At 54.9% G+C, this 12,065-nt stretch overlaps 1 protein-coding gene across 2 annotated transcripts in view; it reads left to right on the forward strand.

Moving 5' to 3' along the window:
- BICD2 (BICD cargo adaptor 2) overlaps positions 1-12,065 on the forward strand; it is a 43,044-nt gene that overhangs the window by 23,214 nt on the left and 7,765 nt on the right. For both annotated transcript variants that reach the window (XM_032866457.1, XM_032866456.1), the window contains exons 2-3: positions 6,080-6,292; positions 11,754-11,906. In XM_032866457.1, the coding sequence (XP_032722348.1) occupies positions 6,080-6,292; positions 11,754-11,906 (366 nt within the window). The remainder of the gene's footprint in view (positions 1-6,079; positions 6,293-11,753; positions 11,907-12,065) is intronic.

Here is a 12,065-nt window from a genome sequence, read left to right on the forward strand (position 1 = left end):
CTAAGGTCACAAACAGTTTCTCTTGTTTTCCCTGGAAGTCTTAGACTTAGAATGTTTAAACTTATGACCCATTTTTTTTTTGTTTAAGATTTTATTTATTTTGACAGAGAAAGAGATCACAAGTAGGCAGAGAGGCAGGCAGAGAGAGAGGGAGAAGCAGACTCCCCGCCAAGCAGGGAGCCCAATGTGGGGTTCGATCCCAGGCCTCTGGGATCATGACCCGAGCCAAAGGCAGAGGCTTTAACCCACTGAGCCACCCAGGTGCCCCTTATGACCCATTTTAAATTAATTTTCAAAATGCTGTAAGATAGGGATTGAAGTTGATTTTTTGCATACTGATACTCATTCATTCCAGCACTGTTTGTTACAAGGTTATCTGTTTGCCACCAAATGGCCTAAGTATTGAAATCAGGTCCTTCTACTTTGTTTTTCTTTTGAAGTCATTTTGGTTATTCTAGGTCATTTTAATATCCATGTGAATTTTAGAATCAGCTGATCAATTTCTACCAAAAATGCTGGGATTTTTATTGTCATTGTGATGAATTGAAAGATAAATTTGTGGAGAATGGACAATATTAAGAATATTGGTATATTCTTGGGAAGCCTGGGGAGCTCAGTTCATTAAGCATCTGCCTTCGGCTCAGGTCATGATCCCAGGGTCCTGGGATGGAGTCCCACATAGGGCTCCTTGCTCAGCAGGGAGCCTGCTTCTCCCTCTGCCTGCTCTTCCGGTTCTGCCTGCAGCTCTCTGTGCTTCTGCTCTCTCTCTCTCTCTGACAAATAAATAAATAAAATCTTGAAAGAAAAAAAAAAGAATGTTAAATTCTTTTGTTGTTGTTGTTGTTGTTATATTCTTAACACTGGGTGGCTCAGTTGAATGTCCAGCTCTTGACTTTGGCTCAGATCATGATCTCAGGGTCCTGAGATCGAGCCCCACATTGGGCTCTGCACCACGTGTGGAACCTGCTTGGGATTTTCTCCCTGTCTGTCCCTGCTCCCAAGCATGTGTGTGCTCTAAAAAAAAATTTTTTGTTGAAGATTTTATTTATTTTTTTGACAGAGAAAGACACAGTGAGAAAGGGAACATAAGCAGGGGGGAGAGGGAGAAGCAGGCTAACCGTGGAGCAGGGAGCCCAATGTGGGACTCAGTCTCAGGACCCTGGGATCATGACCCAAGCCGAAGGCAGGCACTTAACCAATTGAGCCACCCAGGGTTCCCAGCATTTAATATTTTTGATGCTATTATAAGTAGCATTTTAAAAATTTTCACTTTCTGATTGTTCATTCCTCATCATTCCTTATATGTAGAAGTGTTTGATTTTTGGTACATTGATCTTGTATCTTGCAACCTGGCTAAACTCATTCTCACTAAAGAACTCTTCATGGGGGCGCGTGGGTGGCCCAGTCAGTTGAGCATCGGCCTTCCGCTCAGGTCGTGGTCCCTGGGTCTTGGCCTCATGCCCCACATTAGGCTCCCTGCTTGGTGGGGAGTCTGCTTCTCCTGCTCCCTCTGCCAGCCACACCCCCTGCTTGTGCTCACCTGTCTCTCTGTCAGATAAAAAAGTGTTCTTTTAAAAAGATATTTATGTGGGAGAAAGAGTGTGTGTGCAGGAGGGGGCAGAGGGAGAGAGAGAATCCTCAAGCAGACTCTGCACTGAGCATGGAGCGGGACCTTAGGGCTCAATCCCAGGACTCTGGGATCATGACCTGAGGCGAAGGTGGACACTTCACTGACTGACCCCCCAGGTGCCCCCAGATAAATAAATCTTAAAAAGAAAAAAACTATTTTCTCCTATTGCATAGCTTGTCTTTTCACTTGATAGTGTCCTTTGATACACAAATGTTTTAATTTTGATGAAGCCCAGTTTATTTTTGTTGTTTTTGCTCATGCTTATGGTATCAATATTAAGAATGCCAATGAGGTGACAAAGATTAATCCCTGTTTTTTTCCTGAGTTTTAGTTGTAGTTCTTGCGTTGAGGTCTCTGATCCATTTTGAGTTAATTTGTGTATATAATGTGAAGTAGGGATTCGACTTTATTCTTTGCACAGGGCTATCCATTTGTCCCAGCACCATTTGTTGAAAACCTATTCTTTCATCACTGAACTACCTTTTTACCCTTGTCAAAAATCAGTTGACCAGGGGCACCTGGGTGGCTCAGTGGGTTAAGCCTCTGCCTTCTGCTCAGGTCATGATCTCAGGGTCCTGGGATCGAGCCCCATATCAGGCTCTCTGCTCAACGGGGAGCCTGCTTCCCCTGCCCTCTCTGCCTGCCTCTCTGCCTACTTGTGATCTCTCTCTGTCAAGTAAAAAAAAAAAAAAAATCAGTTGACCACATATGTAGGGGTTTATTTCTGGACTCTTCTGTTCCATTGGGCTATACTGTCTTAATGCCAGTATCACACTGTCATGGTCACTGTAGCATTAAGTTTTGAAATAGAGAATTTGAGTCTTCCTGCTTTGTTTCTAATATTGTTTTAGCTATTTTGGGCCCCTTGCAATCCCGTATGAATTTCCATTTCTGCAAAAAAAGGCCATTGGAATTTTGGTAGGGATTGCATCGAGTCTCTAATTCATTATCTTAAAGGGCCTTTAACAGTAAAGCAAGTCCTGGGGCGCCTGGGTGGCTCAGTGGGTTAAAGCCTCTGCCTTCGACTCAGGTCATGATCCCAGGGTCCTGGGATCGAGCCCCACATCGGGCTCTCTGCTCAGCAGGGAGCCTGCTTCCTCCTCTCTCTGCCTGCTTCTCTGCCTGCTTGTGATCTCTGTCTGAATAAATAAATAAAATATTAAAAAAAAACAATAAAGCAAGTCTTATATTTATATATATTTATATTTATCTTATATTCCATGATTTTCATTTCTGGTGCTTTCCGCTCCTCCTTCTAAATCTAGATTTCCATCTGGTACTGTTTTTCTTCTGCCTGAGCGATTTTATTTAATGTCTTCAGTGCCTGTGTGCAGGTGGTAAATTCTTTCAGCTCTTGTCTGTCTGAACTCCCTTTGTGGGGTTTTCACTGGGTGTAGCCCCCTCGTTAATAGGTTTCTTTTGTTTTGCTTTCTCAAGGTGGTTCCGCTATCTCCTGGCTGGTCAGAGAAATCTGCTGTCATCTTGTACTTGCTGCTTTTCTCTGGGTGATTTTAGTGTGTCCTTTCCTTTGCTGGTTTTAGGCAGTTTTGTGATATCCTTGGTGTAGTTTCTCTCATCTTGAGCTCCGGGGTGGATGAGCTGCTACCATCTGTAGATCTATAGTTTCCATCAAATTTGGAAATTCTTGAGCCATTATGATTTTTCGAGGACTTATTTTATCCTCACCCTTTCTCTTCCCTGGGACTCTGGTTTCCCTATTTGACCCACAGCTCACTCTGAGCTCTCTGGTTTTTCAGTCTTTTTTTCCGTGTGTTTTATTTTGGGTAGTCTTGGTGCTGCTGCTTCAAGCTTACTAGTCTTCCACATTGTGTAACCGGCTGCTAATCCCACCTGTTGCTCCACTCACGTCACTTTTTGTACTTCCATCTTGCAAGTCTTCTGGGTTGCTGTTGGGTGTGATCGGTGTCTGGTCTGCATCCTGAACCCATGGAAATCAGTCTCCTGGCTCTTGCCCTGGCAACGGTGAGCTCTTCTCCCAGTGACGGTGAGCTCTCCCCATTGTGGTGGACTGGTTTCCCTTTTATGGTGTTGGGAGCTGGTGCTGTTAATTCCTATGTGGGTTCCCAGGCTTTGTTCTGGGACATACTTTGATGCCTTCAGGTTGTGCCCATCAGCTTTGTTGGTCAGGACCAGAGAGCACTTACGGGCTCCATGTCTTTGCCCCCACCCCCACCTCCTCCTCTTGGCTGCCAGTGGCTCTCTCACAGGTTTGCACCAGTTGTGCCTTTTGCCTGCGATCTGCCACTTCTGCTGCCTTGTCCACCACCTTGCAGCACCACCCCCTCCCCGAAGGTCTGCCGGCATGCCCACCATTGTCTGTCTTTCGGTGCCACACCCAGAGGTCCTTTTGTGGGCGGACGAGCTGTCACGGAGCTCATCTGAACCCTGCCCCTCACTCTCTGGTGCTTAGTCACATAAAGTTCCCTGTTAATGGTAACTTCTGCTCACGGGAGCCAGATCAGTGCCTGTGACTGTTTTATTAGCTCAGCAGGATGTTCAAGTCCCCAGCTCTGTTGTCTCAGTGCTTGTGGGCTGGGCTGGGGACTGGGCGGAGGTGCAGATTTGGGCTGAGCCTGGCAGGCCTGGACGTGTGTGCGCGCACACCTGTGTGCGTCACAACATTTAGCTGTCTCACCTTGGGACAGCTTCTGATGGTTGACCCACTGCCTGGTGAGATGTCTACACTCCAGCTTGGGGTTCAGGAGTGTGTTGTACTCTGGTCGCCCAGTCAGGCTGGCCTGGAGGCTTGGAGATACAGCTCTCATTCAGGGCACCTACCTCATGGGTTGGGTCCTTCCTGTGCTTCCAGAAGCCTGGCGGGGTCTGGCACACCCCGGGCTGGTGTGCAGCTGGCAGTCAGCACTGCCACTGGTTGGGCCAGGCCCTGTGTAGGCATGAATCTGTGCTCTGTTTGGTCTTTTATTTGGGATGGGGATGGAGGAGGACAGCATCGGGAATTAGAGCTGAGCTGACTTGGTTTGAAAGGAAATGGATTTTCACAGAGTTGGCCATGCTGGCAGCTGGGGGCAGATGATCAGGAGCCGTCCTTGGGAAGGGGAGACCCCATGTTATCTACCAGTCTACCACGGCTTTCTATGTTTTGATTTGTTAAAAATATTTTTTTATTCATCTGTTTTTAAATCAGAGAGAGCACAAGCAGGGGGAGTGATAGGCAGAAGGAGAAGCAGGCTTCCTGCTGAGCAAGGATCCCGATGTGGGGCTCAATTCTGGGCCCCAGATCACAACCGCAGCGGAAGGCAGCCACTTAGCTGACTAAGCCGCCCAGGCGTCTCTTGATTTTTTATATCAGAAATGATCCTGCGCAGTAACACCCTTATCTTTATGCAGTTTCCCAATTGTTTTCTCAGAGTTCCTGGACTTCTTAAACAGCAAATAAGTGAAAATGCCCTTGTTTTTCTGCAAGAAATAAAGACATCAACTACTTCTTCAGTAGCCCTCCCTGGATTTTGTTTTTCTTCTGTGAGCCAGGAGCCCTGTAGAGAATCTGCATAGGGTGGCCACTGGGAAGGGGGCCGCTGCGGGGGACATACACAGGCCCCTGGGGGTTGTGTCCTGGGTACTGGGGCTGTGTGGAGTGGCTGGACGGAGGCACTGGGTGGGGGCCATAAGCAGCTCAGGACCGAGGCGGTGGACTGGGTTGGCTATACCATGCCAGGTTGTACTCCCCTTTGAGGGCTCCTCCCTGAGCCTGGGGGCAGGGCCCCCTTGCCTGTTGCAGCCCAGAGCCCTCCCTGGATCTGACAGTTGGTGTGGCAGTGCCCTCTCCCCTCTGGTACTTTCTGCTCTTTGCCCAGGTCCTGGTCTGTTGACTGGTTCTGAGTATCCTGGTTCACGCTCCTGTGCCATCACTAGGCCCTGGCCTGGTCTCACACCCTCCCAAGCCTCCTTGGTCTCCGTGGCCTCCCCGGATGGGTGAATAGAGTACTCAGGATCAGGCGGTGGAAGGGTGCCTCCCTGAGCCTCAGTTTCTCCATCTGGAGTGGGGCAGAGGGGTGCTGTTGGGGGCCTCAGACCTGCCCTGTTTGTTCTAGGGTAGGAGTTCCCTGCCTGGCCCCTGGGTCAGCAGCCTGACTCCCAAAAGGGGCTGTTCTGCTGCGCACCCCATATCCATCTCGTCTCTCTCGGCCCCCAGCCACTCCCTCTGCTGGGCCCGGGTCCTTCTGTGCCTGGCCCACCTCGGCCATCAGCCTCTCCTAGCCCCTCCTTGCCTCTGCCCCCTCCTGCAGCCTGTGTGGCCCTTAGGTGTCCTGCACTCCCCCAGTGGCCCGTGGCCCCCATCCAGCGCCCCCCCGTCCCGGCACGTCCTCCTCCGATGTCCAGCTTGTGGGCACTCGCGTGAGCAGAATGTCCTGCCGCAGGGCTGGCCAGCGTCGGCCTCTCTCTTACGAGCATCTGGTCTCTGCACAGGCGTTTGGACAGGCGCACACGAACCACAAGAAGGTGGCGGCGGACGGCGAGAGCCGGGAGGAGAGTCTGATCCAGGAGTCGGCCTCCAAGGAGCAGTACTACGTGCGCAAGGTGCTGGAGCTGCAGACCGAGCTGAAGCAGCTGCGGAACGTGCTCGCCAACACGCAGTCGGAGAACGAGCGCCTGGCGTCCGTGGCGCAGGAGCTGAAGGAGGTGACGGGCGCGCCTGGTGGGGTGGGGGCAAGTGTCCGGTGCCACTGCCCTCAAGGTGGGCTGGGCGAGCGACAGGGCCAGCACATGTGGCCACGAGCCCGTGTGAGCGAGTCCCGGCCATGGCCTCGGGACCCCCGGGTTCTCATCCAGAAGGGCAGGGGGCCTTGTTCTGGGCCGCAGGGAGACCCGCTGTCTGCCCTCTGTTTACTTCAGGGGTGACAGATGACCAGAGGGATGGATGGTTGTCCGTTTCATGCTCCGGATGGGAGGGTACGGAGCAGTCAGGGTCCCGCGGATCCAGGAGGGGGACTCCGGCGAGCTCTGGGACAGAGCCCAGGATCTGGCAGCAGGGGGAGCAGTCACTGCCCCTGGTTGGGGTCAGAGGTCACCGAGGCCTGTGGGCCTGGGAGGAGCTTGGCTTGGATCCCGTTGTGGAGCCAGAGTGCATGATCTCACTTCCTCCCACAGGATCACCCGGCTTGGAATGGGAGGAGGGTTTGACCTTACTGAGGCAGTCTCAGTCGCTCTGCTGGCCATGCTCATTCCACTCTCCTCCTCTTCCAGAAGGGCTTGTCTGGGCTGTCTGGAACACCCTGGGGACCTGCTGACTCCTGGCTTTGTGCCTCAGGAAATTAGCTCAGCTGGTCCCTCGCGAGACCAGGTTTGGTGGGGCTGGGATTCCTGCTCTTCCTGTTGGTGCTTCAGGAGGAGGCCTGCCCACCCCACCCCACGCACCCTCAGCCTCCTCTTCCTCTCAAGGCCCTGTTTCTTGCCCCACAAGCCCACTACTCCCGGCTCAGACCAGCATCCCCTCCCTCGCCAGCCCCGTCGTACCCTTTCTGAACTCTTCTGCTGGTCCTGGGCGGGGATGTGGCCATCCCCTCCCTTCCCTGAGGCTGGCACACGCGGCTCAGGCCTACTCCAGGAGCCTGACCCCAGGAACACAACACCAAGCGCTGTCCCCAAGCAGTGCAGCCCCGCACCTGCCTTCGTGTGACATGCACTGTAAGCCGTGCGGAGTCACCCCAGGGGACACCCCTTCCATGACGATAGCTGTACCTCCTGGTGCCTGGGCTTGCTGCCATCCATGTGTCCTCTGACCAGACCCCCCGTGACAGTCAGCTTGTGTCTAGCCCCCAGTGTCGACTTTCCAGGGGCATCCAATGGCCTCTGTCATGTGACCTGTATAACAGATGTGCTTAGCTCATGGGACAGCCTCAGCTGCCCTAGAACTCCTCTTTTTGGTGAGCCTGTGGGCATCCACATACTTACCTCATCTCATGGATGGCGAAACCAAGGAGCAGCTCTGGGGTCCTGACCTCTGACTTCTGTGCTGTTGTGTGGATGGGCGCAGCTAGCATCTGTCCTGGGACGTGGCCTTGAGCCTCATTTTGCATATGAAGAAGCAGAGTCCCCGGGAGTTGGGCACGGCCACAGCTGGCTAGAGGCAGAGTCCAGTCTCGTGCACACACCGAGGCCTTCCAGGGAGTTGCTCTGGGAAGCGAGGTGGGGGCTACTCTTGAGAGGTGGGACTGGGTTGGTGAGGAGTCAGCCTCATCTGCCCTGTGGCACCCTGCCAGGTCATCTCTTTGTCGTGGCAGGCCCTGTCCTTGCTGCCCTGGTGGACCCCATGTGTCTCGGGCCCCAGAATAAAGGACAGAGTCGTCCCAGCAGACATCTGTGCTCCCTGTCACCCAGGGAAGAAGCCAGGAAAGGCTTGATTGCCGCTGTGGTGGTGTCTGGGCCACCCAGAGCCAGCTGGAAGGAAGCGAGACGTCTGGTCACAAGCTCAGACGGGTGCTAGGGTCAGGAGCAGCCTTGTCAGGTGCCAGGTGGGTCTTCAGCATGGGGTGGCTCCCAGCCCAGGGTTTGGGAGATGGGGGGACTGTCACATGGGCAGATAGCCTAGAGGCAAGAGGAGGGGATGTGGGTATGTTGAAGAGGCCACAGGGGTGAAGCCCCACATGGAGGAGGACCGGGAGGCCTGTGTGGGTCTTAAGGGAATGGGTCCCATGAGGAAGGGCTCGTTCCTCCTGGGGAGCAGGGTGTGGTGTGCAGCAGCCCACCAGGAGATCAGGTCAGTTGGGGAAGGCTTGTCTGTGGAGAGGCAGGTGTCTCCTGGACAGCCTGCACAGGGCAAGCTCACCCGAGCCTTGGCCTCTGCAGTTACACGCGGAGAACGCTTACCTGCCCAGGCACTTCAGGGGGCCCTGCCCAGCCGGGAGAAGGTGGCTCCTGGTCCCAGGCAGGCCCACCTGCCACCCCAGCCTACCCTCTTTTAGAGCTGGCCCTTCTGGTGACGGCGGCTCTTGGCAGGGGGCTTCCTAGGAACTCGAGTAAGGTGTCGGTCTCACAGGCACCTCGGCTGCTGTGCGTATAACACAGCTGTGGACAGTTTCTGTTACTGCAGCAGCCGCAGGGCTGGGCCCATCACAGGACTCTGTTTGCCTCAAGACAGCAGGTCCAGCCTGGTTCATCGCTTACCACCTTCCTAGAACCCACTGGGAGAAAGGCAGAGGGAAGTAGAGCTGAGCGCCTGGAGGAGAGAGTCACTACCTGTGAGACCCCTTTGTGTCCCTCTGATTGGCTTGTGTGGTTGTCCTAGGCCGCTAAATGAGGCTTGTTCCTGGGTTCCCTCTCCTGATGCTCCTTCCTGCCTCTCTCTCCTGGCTCCTCCTCCCGCCACCCAGAGCTCCTGCAGCTGTGACCCAGGCTGCAGGACCCAGGACCTAGGGCGTCACCACTGCTCTGGAACTTTCCAGGCAGGGAGTCTCCCCTCCTCCTCCCCCACCCCTCCCAACATGCACACACACACACACACCTGGGGTGCCTCACTTCTTGGGGTGGACAGGGAGGGTGGGCACAGCCCTGGCTGGAAGGACAAAGGCCTGGCTCAGCCCTGACCTACCAGTGCCTCCTGCCCTGAAGGTGCTTCTCTGGCTGTGTGAGGACAGCTATCTGGTCCAGGGCAAGTTCTGCCTGCCATTCCCCATGGGCCTCCTCAGGGTTTCCTCAGTGAAGGGGAGTGTCTGCTCCCATGTTCTCCTCAGGGCCTCTGGGGGCTGAGGTGGGAGCATGCTGACGGGCTGGGGGCACTGAGGGGTATGGAGAGGGTTTGCTGGTGAGGAACCTAAGGTCCAGGGTCCCCACGTGTCCACCTTCTCCAGACAGCCTGCACCGTCGGGGCAGAGGGTCACGTGTTTACTGCCTGTGCCCATCGTAAGGCTGCCATCCACGGGCGGGCTGGGAGAAGATGCTTACTTTGGGGAAAACCAAAGCATGTGGTGGCCAGTTGGAGCTTGTCAGAGCCCTCAGAGTTGGGTGTGTGCTAGGCAGAGGTGCTGTGTCTGCTGCAGAACCAAAATGCAGGCATCTGGATCCTGTAGCATTCCCAGAAGGTGCCCTCACCTGCCACATGTGTCCTGGGCCAGTCTGTGAGCTTGGTGCCTCTTACCTCTCCGCCCATGGGACCCCCTGTCGTTTGTCAGCCCAGGTGTTTGTGATTGGAGGCTGTGTCGTCATTTTTAGCAACAAAGCAAGACGGGATGCGTCTCCCTGTGGGCCCATCACCCTGAGTTGGGAAGGTTGTCCTGGCCGTGGGGGGAGCTACCCCTCATGTCTCTTCCTGCAGTCTAGAGGGACGGTAGCTGCGGGGTTCTGGCTCTGGCTTCCATCCCGAGTGGTGGCCGTGTCCGGTCATGTCACGTGTGTTTGGGTACCTCTTGCACCCCAGGTGAGAAAGGGCAGAGTAGGCAGGGCATTTCTGGAGAGGCAGAGCAGGCACATGCCTGGTGTTCGTGGGAAGTGAGGAGGTGCTCTGGGCGGGGGTGACCGTGCTGCTCGGAGCAGACGCGGCGCATACGCGTTCCATGGACTGTCTACAGTGGGGGGAGTTCCGTGTCAGTCAAGGACACAGGCTGTGTGCACCTTCAGCTCACCAGGGCCCCCACGTGCCGTCTGGAGTTCAGGTTTTGGGGTTCGGGGGTCTGGGAGCCCAGGCTGGCCTGTGCACCCCCCTCCTCCCCACCACCACCTACTGTTTCAGTCCGTCTCAGGGCCCTTGGGTTTGAAGGTAGTTGTTGAGCTTTAAGTAAATAAAGCCTGTTTGGAAGAATAGGAGTGGATCTTGCTCGTGACCATGCTCCCCATGCCACCTCCTGTGTCCTCCCATGCTGAGCGGACAGTTGCTGTGAGCAAGTGCATCAGGCCGGGGTGGGCTGAGCCACAAGTGGGGAGCACCCGGCATGCTGTAGCCACGTGGACGTGGCAAGCCCACGGTCACGGTTCTTATGAGTCCGTGATTGTGGTGGTAGGGAGGGCTCTCCAGAGCCGCACACCAGGGGAGAGGGTTGACTTCGTGTAAGGATTTAGCTCAGGTGGCTGTGAGGGTGGTGGACCAGTGGCTGGAGACCCAGGGAAGAGCTGAGGTTACAACTGGAGTCTGAAGGGGTCTGGAGGCAAAATTCCTCTTTCCAGAGCATTCTAGTCTTTTCTTTGGGGCTTGGAACCGATGGGAGGAGGCCCGTCATGGAGGGTGCTCTTCTTCTCTCAGAGTGTGCTGAGTTAGACGTCACTCTCACCTGTATCCAGCGTGGTGGCGTCTGGACTGGCATTTGCCCAAGTGCGTGGATGTGGGGCCTCGCCGCGTTGCCACAGACGTTAACCCTGACAGTTAACAAGGGCAGCAAACAAGGGCGGTGCCAGCCCTGAGCTTGTGTGTGGGGCTTTGTCAGGGATTTCCAGCTGCCTCTCCAGATCAACAGAAGTGAGTGACAGTGTTTCCTCACATCGCCGCTCGGACCATATCATTTTGCATATTTTTGCCTGTTCAACAGGAGTTTTGCTTTCTGGGTGAATCTTGCCTTTTCTTCAACCTGTCATGTGCTGTGTGTTCATTCTGGTGTCGCTCTTGGCTACCGCCTCAGGTCACTTTGCTGGAGACTCGTGTAGTGAGTGGTTGTCAGGAGTGCTTGACACCGGATGACTCCCCCTTTTTGTTGCTTTCATGTTTTCCTTCTTTCTCTCTAGTCCTGTTTCATCTTACCCATCCAGCGTTGCTGGCGCGTGTGTACCTGCGTGGAGTCTTGGGGTCTTGTCTACAAAGCCCCAGCACAGTGGAGAGGCCAGTTCATGAGGAGCGAAGGCAGAGAGGAGGGCCCAGTGGGGTGGTGCTGGCCTGAGGAACCAGATGCCACCTGGAGCGCGAAAACAGGGGACAGGTGGGAGATAGTCTGTCTAGGGATCATTTCTGCCGCCGGGGATGTCAGCGACGTCTGGAGACCATTCTAGTTGTCACAGGGTGGGAGGGAGCTGCGAAAAGTCCTGTCACATACAGGACAGCCCAGAATGTCACAGGGACTGAGGTCAAGGAACCCAGCCAGGTCCTGGCTCAGCTGCGTGGCTGCCAGCGCCAGTGGGACCCGCTGTGGCCAGCTGCCCACCCCCACCTTCCTCTTGGCAGATCAACCAGAACGTGGAGACGCAGCGTGGCCGCCTGCGGGATGACATCAAGGAGTATAAGTTCCGAGAGGCCCGCCTGCTGCAGGACTACTCGGAGCTGGAGGAGGAGAACATCAGCCTGCAGAAGCAGGTGTCTGTGCTCAGGCAGAACCAGGCAAGTGTCCGGGCTGCGGCCCCTGCCCTCGCTTGCGGGTCTGTGGTCTGCTGGCGTTTCCCTGCCTCCTTTCCCAGAGCCAAGCCCAGGGCCGCACAGCACGTTGCGGTGGACTAAGGGGTGTGGGGGCAGGACCCAGCCTCTCCTGGACCATGAGAA

Source organism: Lontra canadensis, unplaced genomic scaffold, assembly GCF_010015895.1.
Source record: "Lontra canadensis isolate GAN:19392208 unplaced genomic scaffold, GSC_riverotter_1.0 scaffold31, whole genome shotgun sequence".
Lineage (NCBI taxonomy): Eukaryota > Metazoa > Chordata > Mammalia > Carnivora > Mustelidae > Lontra > Lontra canadensis.